This window comes from Delphinus delphis, chromosome 4 (genome assembly GCF_949987515.2).
Source record: "Delphinus delphis chromosome 4, mDelDel1.2, whole genome shotgun sequence".
Classification (NCBI taxonomy): Eukaryota; Metazoa; Chordata; class Mammalia; order Artiodactyla; family Delphinidae; genus Delphinus; species Delphinus delphis.
In genome coordinates, this window is record NC_082686.1 from 2,812,720 (window position 1) to 2,834,360 (window position 21,641).

The 21,641-nt window shown below is 47.1% G+C and overlaps 1 protein-coding gene across 3 annotated transcripts; it reads left to right on the forward strand.

Annotated features, from left to right (window-relative positions):
- Positions 1-1,933: 1,933 nt before the first annotated feature.
- Positions 1,934-14,890, forward strand: U2AF1 (U2 small nuclear RNA auxiliary factor 1). 3 transcript variants are annotated; one of them, XM_060010257.1, is made up of 8 exons: positions 1,934-2,090; positions 5,546-5,633; positions 8,082-8,148; positions 12,399-12,448; positions 12,601-12,699; positions 13,262-13,395; positions 13,474-13,566; positions 14,594-14,890. In XM_060010257.1, the coding sequence occupies exons 1-8, from the start codon at positions 2,047-2,049 to the stop codon at positions 14,730-14,732; spliced, it is 714 nt and encodes a 237-aa protein (XP_059866240.1). In that variant the 5' UTR covers positions 1,934-2,046; the 3' UTR covers positions 14,733-14,890. The 3 variants fall into 3 exon arrangements, with proteins under 3 accessions (XP_059866240.1, XP_059866239.1, XP_059866241.1); XM_060010256.1 differs by lacking the exon at positions 8,082-8,148 and adding an exon at positions 8,964-9,030 and having other exon boundaries at positions 14,594-14,889; XM_060010258.2 differs by lacking the exons at positions 1,934-2,090; positions 5,546-5,633 and adding an exon at positions 8,964-9,030 and having other exon boundaries at positions 8,114-8,148; positions 14,594-14,888.
- The last annotated feature ends 6,751 nt before the right edge of the window (positions 14,891-21,641 follow it).

The following is a 21,641-nucleotide window of genomic DNA, read 5'->3' on the forward strand; positions in this document are numbered from 1 at the left end:
CTCAACACATTTAAATTCTAACCTCCAATGGGGTGAGGGCCTTCGGATCACAGTCAGGCCATGAGGGAAGAGCTCTCACATATGGAATTAATGCCCCTATAAAAGGATCCCAGAGCGCTCTCCCTTCCCCCACGTGAGGACCGTTGGGGCCCAGGACAGGCCATCTCAAAATGTGCCTTAATGGCATATTGATTATTTTGAATTAAAGTACTTAAGAAACGGCCAATGCAAAGGGACACTCTGACTCTCTTTTCTGTCTCCCTGAAAGCAGGACATAAATCTTTTCTGTGAAAGGAGCATCCCCTGCATCTAGAGGCAGGACACCCTTATCCCCAAAGATGGGGAACTGGGGGCTGAGAAGCACAAACCTCATTCTTTAACTGGCACCCCAAACCTAAGTTTCTTTGTCCTGTCGAGTCCTCACAAATGTATTGTTTCTTTGTCTAAAAAGTATAAAAGTTTCCTGCTTTGGCCACTTCTTAGGTCCCATTTCTATGGGGCCTCCATGCACATGAATTAGAATTAGTTTCTTTTTCACCTGTTAATCTGTCTTGTGCCAACTGTACTATCAGTCCAGCCACAAGACTCCAAGAGGGGTGGAGGGGAAGTTTCCCCCTCCCCAAGAGCACAGATAGGATCATAGCCCCGGCTATGACACTCACCAACCAAAAAAGTGGTTCTCAGACTGTGTCCAAAGGAAACCAAGAGGCCTCAGATCTGCTGTGAGAGCTACACAAGGACCTGATTATCTATTTTTACCCTTCACCTGCAACCCATTCTCAAATGTGTTCTATAGCAAATTTTAACACACTAGAGACGGCCAAAATATTAACCATTTCTGCCAGGATAACTCACTTTTGTATAGGCCTCCCCCCAGGATAAAACTTTGTTGCATTCTCCTGTTTAGTTATGAACACCCAAGACTGCAGAGCTTGGTTGGCAAACACACCAGGTGTGCATTTGCCCCAAATACAAAAAGATGCCTGCAGGAGGCCACTTGTTGCAGGACTGCTAATGGAGACGAGACTGGATCAACCCATGGGCCCATCAACAGGGGACGGGTTGACCACACAGTGGAGCTCTGCGCAGCTACAAAAGCAGTCAGGACCTTGACCACGTATCCTATGAAGCCTCCTCAAGGATGGACGGTTACATGAAAAAAGGCAAGGAGGAGGAAACATGGATAGAAAGGAGGGTCCTCCAAAAACCGGAATAAACTAAGAAAACCGGAGGTCGGTAGCGCTGGGGGAAGGACCTGGCGTCCCCGTAGGTCTGTAACCTCTGCTCGGCTCCCGACCGGCCCCCTTCCCGCGGCGGCCCCTGCGCTCCAGCTCTTCCGCGGTCTTTAGGGTTTACGTGCGGCCGGCCTTCTGGGTATCGGAGGCTCTCCGAACCCGCCGGGCTTTCCCGGGACCGGGCCCAGGCGGCGCACCTCCCGGACCGGGGACGGCTGGGCACCCAGATTTTGCTCCCCGCCTACGAGTGGTGCTCGAGGAGGGATCTTCCCGGAGGAAGGGTTCCAAAGACGGTGGGGGTCCCAAAGGGAAAGTGCGGGGAGAGGGCGCCTGTCCCGCTGAGAACCCACGGAACCCGCCCGCGCGGGACAGGCGCGCCCCGGGCCCAGCCCCAGGGACAGCGTGGAGAAGCTGTCCGCCGCCTCCTCCTCCTTGACCGCCGTTTGCGCGCTCGGCTTCTCTGGGCACCGGGGTACGCCGGCGGGGGTCTTAGGGCCTCGGCAGTGGCGCGAGGAGCGCGGGAGAGTGGCCGGAGATCGCAGGGAGCGCCGCCGGAGATCGCAGGGAGCGCCAGGAGGGGGCGCCGGGAGGGACTCAGGCGGGCGGCGCGCGGGCTCCCGGGCCGCGAGGGCGGTGCCTCGCGCGCGCCAAGCCCCGCCCACGCGCAGGCAGCGTCTCTTCCGATTGGGCAGCGCCTCCAGGCCGTCGGGGTGGGCCGAGAGTCGTCGCGTCCGGGTGACGTCTCCCGCGGGCGTCGGGAGGGGTCGTCGGCGTCCGCACCACTGTCGGCGGCCGCGGCGGCGGGTGGGAAATGGCGGAGTATTTGGCCTCCATCTTCGGCACCGAGAAAGACAAGTAAGTGAGAGCCGGCCGCCGGGGTCCCGGGCCAGGGGGGCGGGCGGTGTGCGGCGAGGCTCGGCGGCGGGGCCCGGGAGGCGGCGGGAGGCCCGGCGGGCCGGCGGGGGGAGGGGCGGGCGGCTCTTCCGGCCTCGGGAGTCGCGCGCCGCCGCCTCGTGCGCCCGGGCGGGCGGGCGATGGGCCGGGCGGGTGGCGGGCTTCCGCTCAGGCGGCGCGGCCTCTCCCGCCGGGGGCTCCTCGGCGGCCCACCTACAGGCGACCCTGGCCCCCGCGACCCCGGCACGCGGAAGCCGCCTCGAGTTGTGCTGAAGTTGTCAACATTAACGATTCCCCCAACTTTCATCTTTTAATGTCGAGTCGGGCAAGCGGTAGTACAAGCTTCGCCCGCGTTAAATCGTTAGATAACTTAGGGTCCTAACTGTTAGGGTTTTATCCGCTTCACGAGCCTCTTGTGTGAGTTAAGCGGTGATCGGGCTGATCATAAGGACATTTGATGTGAAAAAGTATTTTGGAGATTACGGGTTTAACTAACCGTAAAAGACATAATCTGATTTTAAAATACTTTAAGATGTAATTCCAATATAATAGTAAGATGGGTGTTTTTTCTTTTATTAGATTGTATATCTTTCGTAACCAATTGTTAGATTAAAAGTAAAACATATAATTTTGATTTTGCCACGTATTAATTTCCAGTTTATTCACTGAAATTTAGACTAAAGGAAATGTTTCCAGACATTTTGGAGGATAATTCTTATTTGAAAACCCAAAGATTAAGCTTAATCTATTCTTTGAATAAATGGTTAACATCTTGGGATTCTTTAGGGCTGTACAGGGCTTACGTGAATATGTTTTTTAATGATAAACTCCTAAGGGTGCTATAGATAATGTTTCAGTACCACTTGATCAAACACTTTAAATTGTTTCTGTTTTCCAGGATGCAGTCTATCTTGTAAAATGTCTTCTTTTACACATTCTAGAATTTCCTGTGTTGTTTGGAAGAGGGGGTTATATTTTTTCCTAGCAAAACTCACAAGACAAAAGCATCAGTCATACTCACTCCAGAAACATTAATTGAGTGTCAACTCAAGGCCAGTCTCTGGGGACTCAAAGATGGGTAAAACTTGGATCTTGTTCTCAAGGAACTCAAGGAGTGAGGGGGTACTTATTGTGTAAAGGATAACTAAAGTAAAACACATTAAAATGTATTAAGTGCTATGGAAGAGGTGTGTGCCCCGAAGGCTGTGGCTCCAGAGGCGGCAGCTTGGGGAACATGATCTTGAATGGATTGGCCAGCTCTGCTGGAAAAAGAGGCTCCTCGGAGTTTGCTGAAGAGCGTGCAGTGTTAATTTCACTCTTGAGCTTATGTTAGTGTGCGCCATGACTTATGTCCCATGCAGTGTTTTTCCATTGTTCTGGTAAAAAGCTGCATAAGGTGGTGTCTTCACTCTTTGCTCTATGAAACTCTTACTTCAGAAGTTCATTTCAATGTTTTTTATATTCCTTCTATAAATAACCACATTTCAGTCTGTTGGTGCTGTATTGTAAAAATCATGGCTATAATTCAGGAAACGAGTATTTAATCTAGGTTTCTCATTTCAGGGAGACTTGCGGGGTTTTAGTTTCCAGGAAACATCTCGACTCCTAAAAAATGAAGATGATGATTCCCGCTAACCTTTTAATTTTCTTTTTTTTTTCAATTTAAGCTGGAAGTAAAATGTAGGTCTGTACCAATTAAAAATATCTAGCTAATTACACATGTGAGGTTATGGACAGTTTCTAAATCTAAGCATAGATTAGCCTTTCTGATATCTTCTCTGTGATAGTAAATCACGTGTTTTACGCCTTTTCATTTTATTTCAGTACTTTAATGAGCACACTAGAAAAGTTTTGACTGATAGACTAAATTCAGTAATTAACTGGGCATCGTGAAAAGAGAGTCATCTCTGGAAGTACAGGACCAAGGGTTGTTTTAGTTTTATGGAATAGTTGGGTATTAATTGTTGAGATGGGTTTTGTCTATTCTGAGATCTTCTTAAAATAAGCTCTTTACTTTCAAGTGACTTCCTGAAGATGTAATGTTACATACTCAAGTGAAATAATCTGAAGCAAGACCTATAAGTTTGCAAATACATGCAGTAATCATTTTCCTCTCCTGGTACATTGAGACGTTTCCACTTGTATTGCCATCCGATAATAAATCAATGGCCAGTTGACCTTAATGGTCCGTCAGATTTCACTGAGGCCCTTTGACCTTAGCTCTGGGTGGCCCTTGCTGAATACTTGAATCTACAGGGTAACTTACCCACCTCTGCGAGTCTAAGTTTGAATGGGGCCCCCTAGTAAGAGTGCATAATTCATCATGGATGGGTTATGCCAAGCCACCTTGCATTGCTCTCACGCTGGCTGGAGTGCTGGTTTTGATTTTATCCGGATGGCCCAAGTATTGGAGCTTTTTAAGGGAGGGCTTTGTGATACGGGGACAGAAGGTGGCCTTGTGTAGTTCCTGCGGGGGGGGGGGGGGGCGTTCCCCAATAGCTTGTTTTCAGTGTATTGAAACCAGGAGGACCTCTTTTTGGAAATTTCTTTTGGAAACCAGACCTCTTTTTGGAAATTTCCTATTGGTCTGGTGTCTTGGGTGAGGGAACCTGGACTTTGTGATTATTTAGATAATAACGACTACGTGTAATGAGCACACAGATGGTGCATCTGATTCTGGTGCTCGGAACAGTGCCATGTTGGCATTTTCCTCAGTTTACAGATGGCTCCTGAGACCTGGACAGGGGCTGGCTACTGGCCCAAGTCCAGGCAGCTAGTAGCGGACTCAGGATCTTGACCCCTCGCTACACCGTGTTGATGTCCTCAAGAGAGAATTTCATCGTGGAAGACTAAAGAACAGATAGGTTTTAAGTTAAATACAGTTTTAGATTAACTTAACATACAGTTTAAGAGGAAACGATAGAGAAGTACAGTTGACCTTTGAACCACGTGGAGGTTGGGGTGCTGACCCTCTGCACAGTCAATAATCCAGTCTGAGTTTAACTTCTAGTCAGCCCATGTCTGCTGTTCCGAATCCTACGATTCATCCAACCATGGGTCGTGCAGTACCTTAGGATTTAATGACTAAAAAACCTGAATATAAGTGGACCTGCATAGTTCGAGCCCGTGTTGTTCAAGGGTCAACTGTAGTTGAAAGTGGAGGGGATTCCAATGCAGAGGAACCAGGTTAGAATTAGAGTGTTCTTCATTGAAAGAGTACCATGTTTTTAGAGGGGCAAATTGAAGCTGAGTAGTTCTAAAATATGGGAAGGTACCTATTACCAGTAAAAACAATGTGCCTATGTTTTTGTGAAGTAAAAGAAACGTAGTTTGATAGCATTTATCATGTTGATGACGTGTTTCCATCTATTTGTTGTCTTCCCAGCAAAATAATCAGTTCTTATTTTCCCTTACAGAGTCAACTGTTCATTTTATTTCAAAATTGGAGCATGTCGTCATGGAGACAGATGCTCTCGGTTGCACAATAAACCGACCTTTAGCCAGGTTTGTTTGTTTTTCCTTTTTTTTTTCCGTTTTCATGTAAATGATCAAAACTTAATGTACTTTACAGAGGCAGTTAATTTCCATGTGTTAATAAGCAGGGGGGTTTTTTCTATAGTTTTATTTTCCATTTGTGTTCATAAATGTGTTTGTTTAAATGAGAATGAGGCAGGTGAACCACCCCTGGCGGAAGGTCTGAGAGCACTGTTCCGTTTTTATCATTAGAAAAACTTACGGGTTGTGACTGGTTTTCACTGCCTGACCACCCTCCCTGCCTCTAACAGGCGTGGGCCGGGAGGGGCAGCCGGGCCTGCGCTGCCCTCGCCTCTGCTCCAGGCGCTGGTAGCTGCAGAGCTGGCTTTCCGCTTGTTGCTCTCCAGGCAGTAGAGGTGGATGGAGCCCCCTTAGAGGAGGCGCTGGTGTGACTGTCAGCAGAGCCGTCACACTGTGCACGCAGGGGCTCTCCAATACCCCTGGGTGTGTCCCCTCTGAGACCCCAGCCAAGGACACAGCAAGTTGTATCATGTCATTAGAAACATGAACAGTGAAAGTTAACATTAGAAGACAGGCATTTACTTTCAGTTATTCGTGGCCAGTCTGTTCAGTTAATTGAGAGATGCCTATTACCTTGGGCTTGGCTATGTTGTGAGTTCAGATTGGTCAAAAATGGTGATTTTTGATAGTTTATTTTTGGCTAATTGAAGAAAAGGCAAGGGTTTACACCCTGCAACAGATCCAGTGAATTAAAGGGAGAAAGCACCTCTGGGAGGAAGAGAAAGCTTCTGTCCGTGTTTACCTGAATGTTTGGATTTGAAAAGAATCTATCCTTCAGTCTTTCCAGACTGAGGGCTCTTGAGCTCCTTCAAGCCGCCCGTGAAGCCTGAATGTGCAGCCTCAGAACCACTGTGTATAAGTGTTTAGGAAGGTCAGCCAGTTGTTGTAAGAAGGAGACAGTATTTTCTAATTTAATAGCTTTGAACATGTCTCTTTTGAAATTCAGAATATTGGAGGATTCGCTTTACGTTTTCTGTTTGTTGAAATTTTTTTTTAAGTGCTTCCGTTTATGAACGAAATCTCCCTCACTAGGCCAGTGGCCGTGATTCCGTTAGAGTTTGGTGGGGTCAGGTGTATGTGTTCACTTGAACATCTTGTTTTGATTCGTTTGGTTGGCTTTAGGTAATCCTGACCACCTGTGATTTTAATGGAACTGAATTACTCCCTTTAAGTGAAGTTTCTTTTATTATTAAACAGCCACTGCCAGATGACCTGAGTGAGAGCTAAAATGAATTTCCTGTTGGATCACTGGGCTCATATAGCTTTCCATCAGAGCTGCCACACACTGGTGATTCCAGTTAAAAACCAAGTGCGGTTGGCTTTGGGAACGTCGGAGTCCTGAAGTGGTTGACTCGGGGCGGTATCAGTGGCTTGCAGAGAGGCCAGGCCCTGGGGGTGGGTCTGTGTGGTGACAGCTGTGCTGTGTGGCTGGCGGGCATGCTCCCAGGTGGGTTTCCCAGAGCAGACCTGCGGCTGAGGGACCCGCACGACCATTGCCCTTGACCCCGCAGCTGGAAGCGGAGGCGGCCGGTTCTGTGAAACCACTTACAAAACTGCTCTGGATACACGTTGAGACTGAATATTTATTTTCTTAAATCATGTGGTTTATTGGTTCAGCTTGTAAATCTAGCATAATTCAGTGTGGGTTTCTTTTTAAGCTTCTTACAGTGATGTGGACATTAAGATTCATGTAATGCTAGCCTACTAACTTAAACATGGTTTGTTTTTTCAGACAACTTGAGTTTGAGAAGAACGGTACAATGTAAGGTTTCACGTCTGCCTCATCCAGCTTAAAGCACAAGGGCTAAAAGGATTTTTTCCCTTAAAAGAAGGATTGGAAAAGAGCAAATGTTTTAAGCTATTGTATTATGTAAACAGAGATCCCACCAAGAAAATGTAAATACGCTAGGTGTCCATGAGAGTTAGGAAGCCCATTGGGTGCGCCTGTTTCCTACGAGATCAAGAGAGCTTGATGGACTGCATATACTTGGCTTATGCATTTGGTTTAAAAAAATTTTTTTCATATGGGGAATATGATTATAATGTGACTTTTTCGACATCATAGTGTCTGCTAGCTTGAAGTATGAGGAAATGTTAGCGTTCTATTATTTACCGTGTCTTAAAACACTTCAGTGACATGGGACTACTCAAAGTAACAATTACAATTTCTTCTTGGTTGCTGGCTGACTTGACCTAAGTCACTTGACCTAAGTCACCGCTCAAACTCTGTTTTCATAATATGATGGTTTGGGTGTACTCTTCAGAAGACAAGTGTCTGACTTGCAGGAAACAAACAGCAGGCGTTGAGCCATTTGCAAACAAGTTGTCTCTTTGCAATTGTCTAATATATGCACAGCAGCCAGTAGAATTCCCCTTTTTATTTTTTTTTCCCCGCAGACCATCTTGATTCAAAACATCTATCGTAATCCCCAAAACAGTGCACAGACGGCTGACGGCTCACACTGTAAGTCCCACAGTTGGAGAAATTTTTTTAAAACAATGGTGTTAAAGAGCCCACTCTTAATTGAGACAAATAATGTTGGCTTCTGAGCTGCTGACATAGAGCTGTTGCAAACAGGACACGGTGCCGGAGGTCCTTGGCGCACACAGCAAGAACTTGATACTTGGCTGCGTTCAGCAGGCTGGCCGGGAGGTCACTGGCCGGACCTCTTCCCACCGTGGACGTTTGTTAACGAGAGGGGTCCGGCCCTGTGACACCCAGACGTCACCAGCCAGTCATTGGTCTTCACAGTGACTGAACCCCTGGCAATTATTAAGTTCTTTCTGTGAAATCAAAAACCTTAGGAATATTTAGGATTTCATAAGGTAAGTTGCCCAATAAGTGTGGGTTTTATTTCACCATTACACTTTTTCCTCTAGGAAGTAGAGATTTCATGATACGTAATTATTGTATTTCTCTAATCAGTTTATACACGCACCCTTTCTCATTGTTCATTAAAAGTCTCCTGTAACAGGAATGTTTTGGTAGTAGCCTGCCGAGTTGTTTGCATTCTTAACTGGATTGGAGCTTCGAAAGGGAGAATTTTTACAGTCTGTGACAGAAATACAATATGAACATGTCATGGGATCTCTGTTGCATCGCAGTGTCAGGGCGCTCCACGACAGCCACCAACTAAGAGAGAACACCTCTGCTTCGAAAGGAAATAACTTGCTCTTTTTTCAGCACTGGGTCTTGACTGAAGTGATCGCCACAGGAAACCGGTTAAGTGTTTACATTTAATTTTCCATGATATAAAGTTGTTGCGTTTTGTATTTCAGACCATTGCCCTCTTGAACATTTACCGTAACCCTCAAAACTCTTCCCAGTCTGCTGACGGTTTGCGCTGTAAGTTCATACAAGTTCCTTCCCTGGTTCCCTGGGCTTGCGTGTCAGAGCTCAGCGTCAACTCCATCTGGTCTGCCGCTGTAGTGTCAAGGACCACCTTTCACTAGAGGTGTCGAGAGCTTGTGTCCCACTGACCCCATGGAGAGCTCTGTTTGAGATTGGAACTCGTGCCCACTTACTTAGGAAGGAAAAAGTGACTGGAGAGGGTGCCCTTGACAAGAGCATGGCGCTGCTGCTCTCCCTTCCGGCCCCTTGGCCGTCATCCGGGGGGGTGTGTGTGCACGCTCTTCCCGCTGACAGGGAAAGTTTCTCTGACTTAAAAAAAATTGTTCTGAAATTGTTTTTCAGATTTTATTTCTTATTAGACTTTTTTCCCCTTAAACTCCATTTTGGAGATCATGCTTTTAACTGTGAGAGCACTGTTCTGAGAATGTTTCCCAAGTAGGGTCCTCCAAGTTGCACTGACCCCGAGTGCAACACCAGTCCTGTGTGGGCTCCTGTCTTCATCAGATACTTTATGTAGGTATTTCCGACTTCAGGAGTTAGTTTATTACATTGGGGAAATAAAGGATCCTTGGTAGGGAATAGCTCTAGGCCGGGCATTCAGTAGACATCACTGGTTTCTTCAGGTCATGGGAGATGCTGAATTTGAGTTATGGGTGTGGTATTTACTGAGGGGTATCTTTTGGGGAACAGGAGAAATACTGCTATCTCTGGAAAGTTAAACTACAGTTTAAGTTTTACAGCTGTTGAACCGTAGAGTGAATTTAGTCATCTGAGGATAAGCTGAAACGACACCCTGGACTCGTGTTAAAATCAAGGGGTCCAGACCAAAGGATAGATGCTTCTCATTCACCAGTTTGTTTTGAAGCTGTAAAAACTAGATCACAGAATAATACCACGAGGTACCTTTGGATAGCCACAAACCTGGATCAAACACACCCTTGGCCCGGAGCCCCTCAGTTTATGGGGTGACCTACAGTGGGTGAAATGGTCCCAGCAGCCACCACCTCCTCAAGCTGGCCCCAGACTGGGAGGCCTTCCAGTTCCGTGTGTGTGCGTGCACGGTGCCTGTGTCTGCAGGGGAGGGACTGGTACATTTTTCCTGCCGAGACACTAAATGTTTTTCGACGCTAATGCTGACCTGATAGAGAATTAATTTCTTTCCCTGAATCTGATGGTAGCAGGATTTACTTGGTAGCCCTTGATTTAAAATACCTGGTTTTCTGTTATTTAAAGAAATAAGATCAATGGGTGGAAGAAACTGTTTCTCTATGGACTGATTAAATAATTTTGTAACAGCCCTACCCTGGGGTAGAAATGAATGAGAAGTAGATGACTGAGTTATGACAGTTAATCACTCTTTGCCCTGCTTGTTTTTTCGGGGATGCGTATGCTTTATTGACAGAAGAATGTTGGAGTAGTTCTCTGTGTCTATATTTGCGATTCACAGGACTCTTGCTTTGCATATGCTACAAAATAAAAGTTTAGCTGTACTAAAGACTACAATTCTGGGGTCCAGATTGTACAAATTAAACACAATTCTGATTCTACAATTTAGCCAGGTTCATCAGTTTCCTAAAATTACTGGCTCTTTTTAACGTACCCTTTTATCTGTAGAAAAATAAGCTATCTCTGCTCTGATTAAGCTCAAAAATGAACCCCAGTTTAAGAGCGTTTCTGTAAGAAAACTGGGTACTTATTTAAAATATATTGAGTCGTGTAAATACTTTCTTAATTGAACAGTTTTTTAATCACTCATCTCTGCCTTTTAGGTCATTTTGATTGACTCAGAAATTTTAACCAGAGTATAGGAGATGAGATCTGCCCACCATCAAGCATTTTAAAATATGAACTTTACATAAATTTTAAAATACGATATTCTGTTATATGGTAACAGAATAGGAATTCTAAGAATATAGCCAGTATTTTAACAGCCACCAAAATTTGATTCTCAGTATTGCTAAAACTTTTTGAGTGTGTAAATATTTTCTGTCTTCTCATTTTTTCTAATGTGGAGAAGGAAATTGTAAACATTAAAATCTGCCCTTGGAATGGGTTTCACTTGACTAGCTTTTCTGTTGTTTAGAACTTGATTTCTGGTCAGGGAAGAAGGTACGTTCACGATAGCTTTTAAATCGACACGAGCTGTCGAGTAGCCATTGTTGCCTAATGCATTCAGTAAGTTCTGTGTTCTGATGCAAGCTGGATTCCTAGAAATTCAAAAATAACTAAAATGCAGGGACACCCCCCCCCCCCCCCCCCCCCGCCCAACTCCAGTGGCAAGAAAGTGAACTTAAATCATTGTCAGGATCAAAAACTGAAGTTAGTTCTTATCCTTGAGGTAAAAAGTTTTCCAGCGAGCTCGGGACTCGCAGGCAGCGCAGTGTGGATAGAGCCCATGGCCACAGCCCAGCGCCCTTGGCGGGTGCCCAGAGGGGGCCGCCAGTCCAGGAGGTGGCCTGTGGAAGGTGACAATTAAAGACAGGCTGTCCCAGCCTCGAAGCCACTCCCCGGTCTGGCTGTTTGGAACGTCAGTTTACTGACACACCAGCTTTGTGTTTTCTCAGATTTAGGTTCAGAGAACGTTAGAGTTTGATGGTAAGATTTGGTAGGAGGATGATGAGGATAGAATGTAAATTTGCAAAATCTATCCACAGAACTGACTTGATTTCACTTAGTGCATGTGAATTATGAAGAATAAACTTGATGAAAATAGTTTGAAATAGAAAATAATGCTTTCTTCAGCGAAGCATTGTAACTTTCCCTTTATGTGAAAGAGGGCGTTCAAAATACTGTAATTGAATTTGGTAATTATCCTACTGAGTCTTTATTTTCGGTCATTTGGGTTTTAATCGCATCAGAAAGAACTTTAATGACATTTTGTGTGGCTGCTAATTGGTAAAAGAAACTAGTCAGGAACATAAGTTTTTAATCATTTACCCTGATTTCAGCTTTCATTTTAACCTAATAAAGGAAAGGAAAAAAATCAGTGTGATTACTTGGCCTGTATCTCAAATCTAAAAAGGAAGAAAATTTTCACTTAAAAGTTTCTTAATTTGAGAGTCAACCTTTTCCTCACACTTTCTGAAAATGTTGGCCCTTTGATGCTGATTAAAACTTGTTGTGATTTTAACATTTTAATAGCCAGAATTGAGATTGTCATAAGGGGCATTTAAAAATCTCACCACACTTTAAAATTTTAACAAGTGGCTGTGTAATGCAGTGTCTTCAGTCTCCAGTAGAACGCAGCTCTCGTTTTCTCTCTAGATAATCTGATGTGTGTTATGTAGCAGTTTGAGTTTAAGCACAGAGCTGTCTCAGTCACGGTTCCCTGCTCTAACCAGCAAGATTTCTGTTGTTCACAGGTGCTGTGAGCGATGTCGAGATGCAGGAACACTATGATGAATTTTTTGAGGTGAGCTGTTGACTGAAACCCACTGACCTGTTGTTCACCCTCTGTATATGGAATTAGGACTTTTCTCCATTAATAAAAATGCCTAAACGTGAGTTATGTTCAGTTACTCTTTTATTTCTGTTGTGATCCTCAAACCACTGTCCTCCCTTCAGGAGGTTTTCACAGAAATGGAGGAGAAGTACGGGGAGGTGGAGGAGATGAACGTCTGCGACAACCTCGGAGACCACCTTGTTGGGAACGTGTATGTCAAGGTAGGAGTGAGACGGCAGGTGAGGCTGAGGAAGGGTTAGTGCCCTTAGCCGCTAGCCTCGAAGTTCCACGTGCTCGGCCCTGTCCATGAATTCGATGCGCTGACCGGCCCTCGTTGGCTGCGGCTTGGGTCCGGTGGCCGGCCTGCGGGTGCCGGGAAGGCGCAGGGAGGGCCCCGGTCGGCGGGTGTCTTCAGCTGTTGGTTAGCGGCTGTTGGACTGGGGAGAAGAAGCTGGTTTATATGTTTGGTTTCTTCTCCCCCCCACCCCTTTTTTTAAATAAAAAGCTTTCATTGCCTGCATAAATCATGACGTGTTCTTTTAACCAGTTGAATTTGAAAACCATGGCAACGTATATGGCATGAGCTTGGACCGTAGCAAAATTAACTCATTGTAAATAAAGGGTGGGCTGGTTCTTAAATTGCTGTCCGACATTATCCCACCCGAATTACTTTATCCCATCTGAATTACTTTACCTGTGAGCGGGTGACGCATAGTTGAGTCAGTAGTTGAAGACGTTTGTCATTGAGGTGTGGGCGGCAACGTTTTTGCCTTGTCTTTTCAGTTTCGCCGTGAAGAAGATGCGGAAAAGGCCGTGATTGACCTGAACAACCGCTGGTTTAATGGCCAGCCGATCCACGCCGAGCTCTCCCCCGTGACCGACTTCAGAGAAGCCTGCTGCCGCCAGTACGAGATGGGGTAGGTGTGTGCAGGCCCCAGGGGCGCCCTGGGCGGGTGGGGGGCACGCACCACATGACCCCGTCTGTTCTCCCGCAGGGAGTGCACACGGGGAGGCTTCTGCAACTTCATGCACCTGAAGCCCATCTCTCGGGAGCTGCGGCGGGAGTTGTACGGGCGCCGCCGTAAGAAGTGAGTACTCGAGTGAACCGTGACTGTTTCTTAACCAAAATACTGTTTTCAAGTAAAGCTTGGCCTTCGTGTCATTTCTCTTTAAAAGGCACTGCTTAGAATGTAGTGCATATTTTAAAATATAACATGTACTCTTTGAAGGACATTTTCCACGCACACACGGCTTCCTCGTCAGGTCGAGATCAAACCTTAATAACTGAGGGAACCATTAAGCTGGTGACCACTAAAATTAGGTTTGTTTACACGGTGTTCTCAGATATCTGGACTTCCTTTATGTGCTGCCTATTTCCATTGGGGTTTCTTGGTTTTTATTGGCTTGGGCAGGTTTCTTTGGCTGGGGGCGGGGGCACCACCCTATGGACCACCGACAGTTGGGCACCGTTACGTGTCTGGTCCTGTTGCTTAAGTGCAGGTGGTCGTGTCACCAAGCAGAGAAAAGGCCAAGGTGTCAGTGTGACGAGTCTCTTCTCCTACTCAGATCACTGAGTTCTGACCCCAGAGGGATTCTCATCCCTCTCCTGTCAAACAAACATTTGGAAATGCAGACCTTACTGGTGATTGTTTCATTGTCAACAAAAAGAAGCGTAGGAGAAAAAGAACCCTGGCCTCCCCTCACCCACAGCAGGCCCGACGGACACCGTCGCTGAGCTGCGTACGTGTCAGGGCGGCGGCTTGGCTGGGACGGGACCTGAAACGGGTCAGATGTGGAGTGAGGGGTGTGTATGTCCCGCTCACTCTGGAGTAGGGTTTCCCCCAGCTGTTGGAGTTGGCGCCACAGGAGGATACGATAGAGAAGATGGCGTAGCTCTTCAGTCTTCAGGTGCCCCTTTTTATCCCTGACACTTATCGTCTGAGACGAGGGCACATCTTACAGCTCCAGCTTGTGGCTTCATCGGCAGCATTTTTCTCCTTTGTTGGCCTCATCGGCGCGATGAGCTGCAGTGTTCAGACGTGTCAGTCCCCCCGTCCTGTATGTTGCGTGCTGCGGTGTGGGTGCCACGGTGTCCTTTTCTGTCCTTGCTTGCAGGCATAGGTCGCGGTCCCGCTCTCGGGAGCGTCGCTCTCGGTCTAGAGACCGTGGCCGCGGCGGCGGCGGTGGTGGCGGCGGGGGACGGGAACGCGACAGGAGGCGGTCGAGAGACCGAGAGAGGTCTGGGCGATTCTGAGCCGTGCTGTTCTTGCCGCGTGTCTGCTGGGAAGCGTCGTCCGTCGTTGGTTGACCGAGCCAGTTCATAATGGGAGTTTTTTTTAAAAAAAACAACAAAAAAAACAAAGATGGGTTTCTGAATAAAATTTGTAGTGATACAGAATTCCTGTGTGACTGATTTCTTGTGCCAAGTCTTTGTTTCCAGTCTCTTCCTTTACAGACCTGTGCATACATCATCAGCCCTTGAGGTGAAGGTATTACATCAGGCACTTCGCGTATAAATGACACACCTACCGGTTAAGGGAAAACTCATGTGCAAAAAAGGCCTGTTTCCTGCGATCTGCACGTTAACAGGTAATCCAGTGTTTCTCTCCCGAAGCTGTCAGCAGACTGGAGTGGAAGCCCTGCAGACTGCGCTGGCGTCTGCAGGAAACTTGATCTAGACCAAGCGCAGTCCGTGGAGCCTGCAGTGTTGGGTTCTTATCCGTGAGCTTCTAGTTCTGCCCCAAGGGCTGCCTTGTGTCCTGAGGCACGGGTGGCATATAACACGGGGATGCGCTCAGGCACTCGCGTTTCTGTTTCACCAACTGATGGCTGCGTCGTAAACCACTAAGGGACAGGAGCACAAGCCCTGTGATCACATCTGCCTCGGCAGAACCCTCCTGTCTGGTGTCACCTTCCCAAACCATCTTCATCATGGCAACGCAGGGCAGTGTGACTCAGGGCAGCCGTGGAGTCGTGTCCCGGCTCCTGCCGTGGCTGCGCCTCGGCTGAGAGCACAGAGATCCTCTTAAGAGAATGTCTTACCCAAAGGCAAACCGAAACACGCTTCCAGGTGACCAGCACACGGCACTGCGTGGCATCCCCGTGTTTCCTCAAGACAGCCCCAAGCACAGTTGCCCGCAGGCGTCCGACCCTCTTAACCATTCCTGAGAGGTGTGCCTGCTGAGTGCAGGGAGACACATTACTTCCCTGACCAGTTTGTTTCATGGAAGTCAGCTTTTATCTGATAAATTATAAAAAGTGATTTAGTGATTATGTTAGTTTTGTTCAGGTTTGCAGTGTTGAAATTTTGGGTTTTTTTTGTTTTTTTGCAGTAGTAGGCAGATGATTTTGGATAAAGTGGCACTTTGAGTCGGTGGTCTAGGAAGTTATCTTTAAATCAGTTTTCATACTCGCAAAAGAGTCTGTACCAGTACTTCAGATTTTCTATCTAAGTTTCGTCAGAGTTGTAGAAATTACTGAGTCATTTCCACTGCATCTGAAGGAGGCAACGTGACAATTTTTAATTTGTATTTCTTAACTTTGATTAGAGTCACCTTTTCCTGTGAAAGTCTCTAGTTTCAAAAGTAAATGAAGATCCCTGGTGGTCCAGTGGTTAAGAATCCACCTTCCAACGCAGGGGACTCAGGTTCGAGCCCTGCTCGGGGAACTAAGATCTCACATGCCACGGGGCAACTAAGCCCGCGCGCCACAACTACTGAGCTCGCGTGCCTCAACGAGAGAGCCCGTGTGCCGCAACTACAGAACCCACACGCCGCAGTGAAAGATCCCGCGTGCGGCAACTAAGACCCGTTGCAGCCAAAAATAAGTAGACTTTTTTTTTTTAAGTGTCTTGAAAACTTTGTCACCAAAGTCAGAAAGAGGAGCTTACAAAGTAAAGGGAAAGGAACCCTGCTGCCCCGCCCTCCACACCCTAATGCAGGTCTGGAGTGAAAGGCCGTTGAGGGCAGTTTGGGCCTGAAGCTGCCCCGTGTTGCCACTGGTTTGGGCATGCTTGGACCTACCCACGTCAGCAAGGAGCAGCTCAGTAGATAAGCCCAAGTAAAGGTTGGTAGCAGCCAGGTCCAAGGGGATTTTTATTTTATAAAAATGGTGGGGAGCTTCCCTGGCGGTGCAGCGGTTCAGACTCCGCCTTCCAGTGCAGGGGACATGGGTTCGAGCCGTGGTCCGGGAAGATCCCACATGCTGCAGCGCAGCTAAGCCCTTGCACCACAACTACTGAGCCTGCGCTCTAGAGCCCACGAGCCACAACTACTGAGCCCGCGTGCCTAGAGCCTGTGCTCCGCAACAAGAGAAGCTACCACAACGAGAAGCCCGCGCACCACAACAAAGAGTAGCCCCCACTCGCCACAACTAGAGAAAGCCTGCGCGCAGCAACAAAGACCCAACGCAGCCAAAAATAAGTAAATAAATAAATAAATTTATTTTTTTTTAAAAAGCCACTTGAAATAATTGATTTGTAATGAGGACGGGCCCAAATATTACTGGAAAAGTTTCTTGTCCCGAATATTACACGATGTATATTAAGACTGAAACCAAATAGAGAACAGCTGCTGAAACAAACTCAAATACGGTATCAACACATTTAATTCAACAGTTGTGTTGAATTACTTCAATTAACTTTTACAGCCTTTGTTTTTTTGCTTGCTGTTTTGACACACGTATAGCAAGCTTACCCTATGCATGTGTATGTATATAATAGTTGAAAATCATTTTAAATATTTCAAACATTGGTGTTTGAGGTCACCACCACTATCGACTGGAGAAAATTCACTTCCTTTGAACAAGATAGTATTGGAGAAAGGGTTGCTGGTGTGGTCACTGCAGTATCACTTTTTCCCTTCTCAGTTCAGGAGTCCTTATTTACCAAAAGGAGATGAAGCAGCAAATGATTTTTCTTTTTTAAAAGTCTATTCAGGGGCTTCCCTGGTGGCGCAGTGGTTGAGAGTCCACCTGCCGATGCAGGGGACACGGGTTCGTGCCCCGGTCCGGGAGGATCCCACATGCCACGGAGCGGCTGGGCCCGTGAGCCATGGCCTCTGAGCCTGTGCGTCCGGAGCCTGTGCTCCGCAACGGGAGAGGCCACAACAGTGAGAGGCCCACGTACAGCAAAAAAAAAAAAAAAAAAAAGTCTATTCAAAACACTGGTATTATAAATGTACTTCTAGAGCCTTTGTAATGGAAAGTCAGGCTGGGGTCTTGGCAGTCAGAGTGTCACACGGGACTCAGCGTGGCTGGCCCTAGTGAGGTTGGCTTTGTGTAGTCCAGTGGTTCCCAGTCTTGGGGGTTCTCAGACCATTTAGAATTTTCCAAAGAAACAACATAGGATTGTGGTCAATATAAGATTCTCAACTTCTGGTCTGCTAAGTGGGACTTTTTTAATTGCTCTCATCAAATTTCACCCATCATTTGCTGAAAGAGCATTTCAGTTTTTTAAACATACTCAAAAGTAGAGAAATTGTGGTGAAGCCCCAGATACTTAAACCTTGTGTACGTAAAATGTTTGCATCCCTGAAACGTAAGGACTTTTCCATGCTGCCACCTCAGGAAAGCACAGCCCGGAATAAGCTTGGCTCCATCAGCCATGGTGCCTTGCCTTTCCTTTCGTATCTCCTAGGGTTGGGGTGTAGCAGCACGTCCATCAGGGTGCTGTGACGTGTGTGTGTGTGTTTGCACACACGCTTATGCACCAACCAAAAGTGAGCAAGGTGGAATAAATGGCTTGTTGGCACTTGGCATTTTCGGCTGGCATTTCAGGGTAAGAATAGGCAAAGCTCTACACTTGAGAAAAGGATGCTCAACTGGAAGAGGCGCTTCAGAAGACCAGGTGCTCCGAGAACTCTTGGGTCCAGCCGAGCAACTTGGGAAGAGGGCTGGGGTCTGTCTAGGGGCGTGGGGATTAGGTTCTCAGAGGGCTTTGGAAGTGGCAACAGGAACTAGCCCTGGAGGCTGAATTCCTGTCCCTGTCAATCCAGACACAGGCAGCAAAGCAGGAAGAGAAGGCACCTTGTTGGGTCAGGCTTTTTATTCCAGTTGATCTGCATAACCTTTTGAGAGATAGGAGGGGACAGCTCTAGAAATCAGGTAAATTGAGCACGTTGTCCCAGTGCAAGTAACAGCAGATACGGTGAGCTAGTTCCATCAACAAAAATAAAGGATGTATTGGCTGTGTTGACCCAAAACACATAGACTGCCAGTTATTTCTCCAGCAAAGATGGGCTTTTTCAGGATAAGCAGAGAATCCAACTGGGGTCTGTAGCCGTGAGGAGCCGTGTGCAAGTCCCCGCAGTGCTCCAGCTCTAGTTCTCTGCCTGCCCCACCCCGTAGGGGTTTGCATCGCCTCAGCTTCTCCAGGCTTCACGTTCCAGAGCAAGGACACCTTCCCCCAGGACACCCAGCACCTGGCGTCTAATTGACCCAAATTGTTACTGCGTATAGCTTCCAAATTCTTCATATGAAATGAGTACGGTACTGATAAAATCTCTAAGAAATGGGACACACACACACAAAACTACAGGGGAGTCTCAGTTCTGAATATGGATGCAAAAGTCCTAAATACGGGCAAACAGAATCTAGCAGCATATTAAATATGCCACAGTTAAGTGGGATTTATTCTAGGAGTTAAGGATGAATGAAAACAAATATTTAATTTGTTCTATTTAAGTTTTCTTAGGAGAGTCCCAATCACATCTGTGTCGTGTCTCTTAGCCGGCTCCATAACTGTCATCTTTTTAATGAGCTGCGAGATGCCTACCGCACAATACTTAGAGAACTGTTACGAGGTGAGCCCCCAGTAGGTCCTGCCCAGTCAAGGAGTAGCTGCACCGGCCGACGCCCAGACCAGCCTCCCAGCCACAAAGCACCTCCCTCCTCGAGAAAACGACCATCTCAACACGTGTGGCCATCGACCATCTCAACACGTGTGGCCATCGACCATCTCAACACGTGTGGCCATCGACCATCTCAACACGTGTGGCCATCGACCATCTCAACACGTGTGGCCATCGACCATCTCAACATGTGTGGCCATCGTCTTGTTTCGATTAGGTTTTATTATCTTAAACACTGTACATAGATGGACCTAGAGATTATCATACAAAGTGAAGTAAGACAGAGAAAGACAAATATCACAGGATATCACTTATATGTGGGATCTAAGAAACCAATACAAATGAACTTATTTACAAAACAGACTCACAGACATAGAAAACAAACTGTGGTTACCAAAGAGGAAAAGGGTGGGGGGTGGATACATTGGGAGTTTGAGATTAACAGATACAAAATATATAAAATAGATAATCAGTCAGACTTCCTGGTGGCGCAGTGGGGAAGAATCCTCCTGCCAATGCAGGGGACACGGGTTCGAGCCCTGGTCCAGGAAGATCCCACATGCCACAGAGCAGCGAAGTCTGTGCGCCACAACTGCTGAGCCTGCGCCCTAGAGCCCGCGAGCCACAACTGCTGAGCCCTCGTGCCACAACTACTGAAGCCTGCGTACCTAGAGCCCATGCTCCGAAACAAGATAAGCCACTGCAATGAGAAGCCCACACACCACAATGAAGAGTAGCCCCCGCTCGCTGCAACTAGAGAAAGCCTGCATGCATCAATGAAGACCCAACGCAGCCAAAAATAAAATTAATTAATTTTTTAAAATCAAAAAAATAAAATAGATAACCAACAAAGACTTACTGTATAGCACAGGGAACTGTATTCGATATAATAACCTATGATGGAAAAGAATCTGAAAAAGAATAAACATTGCAAATCAACTATACTTCAATAAAAACAAAACTAAAAATCTAGGGGGTGGAAGGATTTGGGAGATTGGGATGGACACATATACAATATTGATTCTATGTATAAAATAGAAAACTAATGAGAACCTACTGTAGAGCACAGGGAACTCTACCCAATGCCCTGTGGTGACCTAAATGAGAAGGAAATCCAAAACAGAGGGGATATATATATGCGTAGAGCTGATTCCATTTACTGTACATTAGAAACTAACACAATATTGTAAAGCAACTGTACTCCAATAATAATTTAAAAATCTACATAGGCTTCACCAAACATTACGGTTTTGCCTGTTTTTCAATTTTATATAAATGGAATCATTGCGTATCGCCTTGCCTTGCTTTGACTCAGCTTGTCTGCAACGTTCAGTATGTTTTTGGACGCCGCTGACTTGAAATTGCAGCTCGAGGCATATGAATCGAGTAGTTAATACCTGTTACTGGCACAGCTGGCCAGCTGGAGGAACAGAAGGAGGAAGAGGAGGGGGGGCCGGTGGGGACGCGTCCCTTGAGGAAGGAGTGAGCTCGGACGTGCCTGGATCAGGAAAGACCGGCATTAGGCTGTGCTGTGGAAGCACGGGGCCCTCATCCCCCGTCACCCCACGTGTCGGCCGAGGGCCAGCTGCTCTGACTCCCAGCACCGTCATCTTCCCTGGGGCGGCTGGTGGGGCAGCCCCACCTGGATGGAGCGTGGCCAGCCCGCGGGTGCAGAAAGGGAGGAAAACCCCTTGCCGGTTCTTCAACTCTGATCAGAGAGACACGTGAACTTCCTTCCACACTTCGTGGGTCAAAGCAAGTCACAAGGCCACTCAGCACTGCAGTGGGAGGGGCGCCAGAGGGAGGGGTCCTGGGATGCTGGGTGGACAGCAGCGTCCTCCAAAGTGCATTCAAGGCACAGCACACGGGAAAGAGCGTCAGGGCGACATTGTACAGGGCCTCGTGAGTTTGGGAAGGACCTGGAGCTCGTTCTGAGTGGTGGGAAGGATTTGAGCACGAGGATGATGCATTCTGATTCGTGTTTCTGAAGTAGTGTCTCACCGCAGGGTGCTGGAAGGGGACCAGAGTGGAAGCTACTGCTGTGGTCCAGGCAGGCGGGGAGGGCAGCTTGGACTGTGGCAGGTGTTGGGGGCCGTTGAGTCTGGGACAGACGGTCTCTGTCCCCTTTGCCTTCTAGCTCTTCCAGTGGCTGCAGTGGCAGGTTGGCAGGTCCCTGGCTTCACCTGGCATGTCCACAATGGACGGATGAGGTTGGTGCCTTTTCGTGCCATTGGCCATTTGCGTGTCCCTGTGAAGGCCCTGCTCAAGTCTCTGCCCATTTTAAAATCAAGTCGTTTGTCTTTTTCCTGTGTATT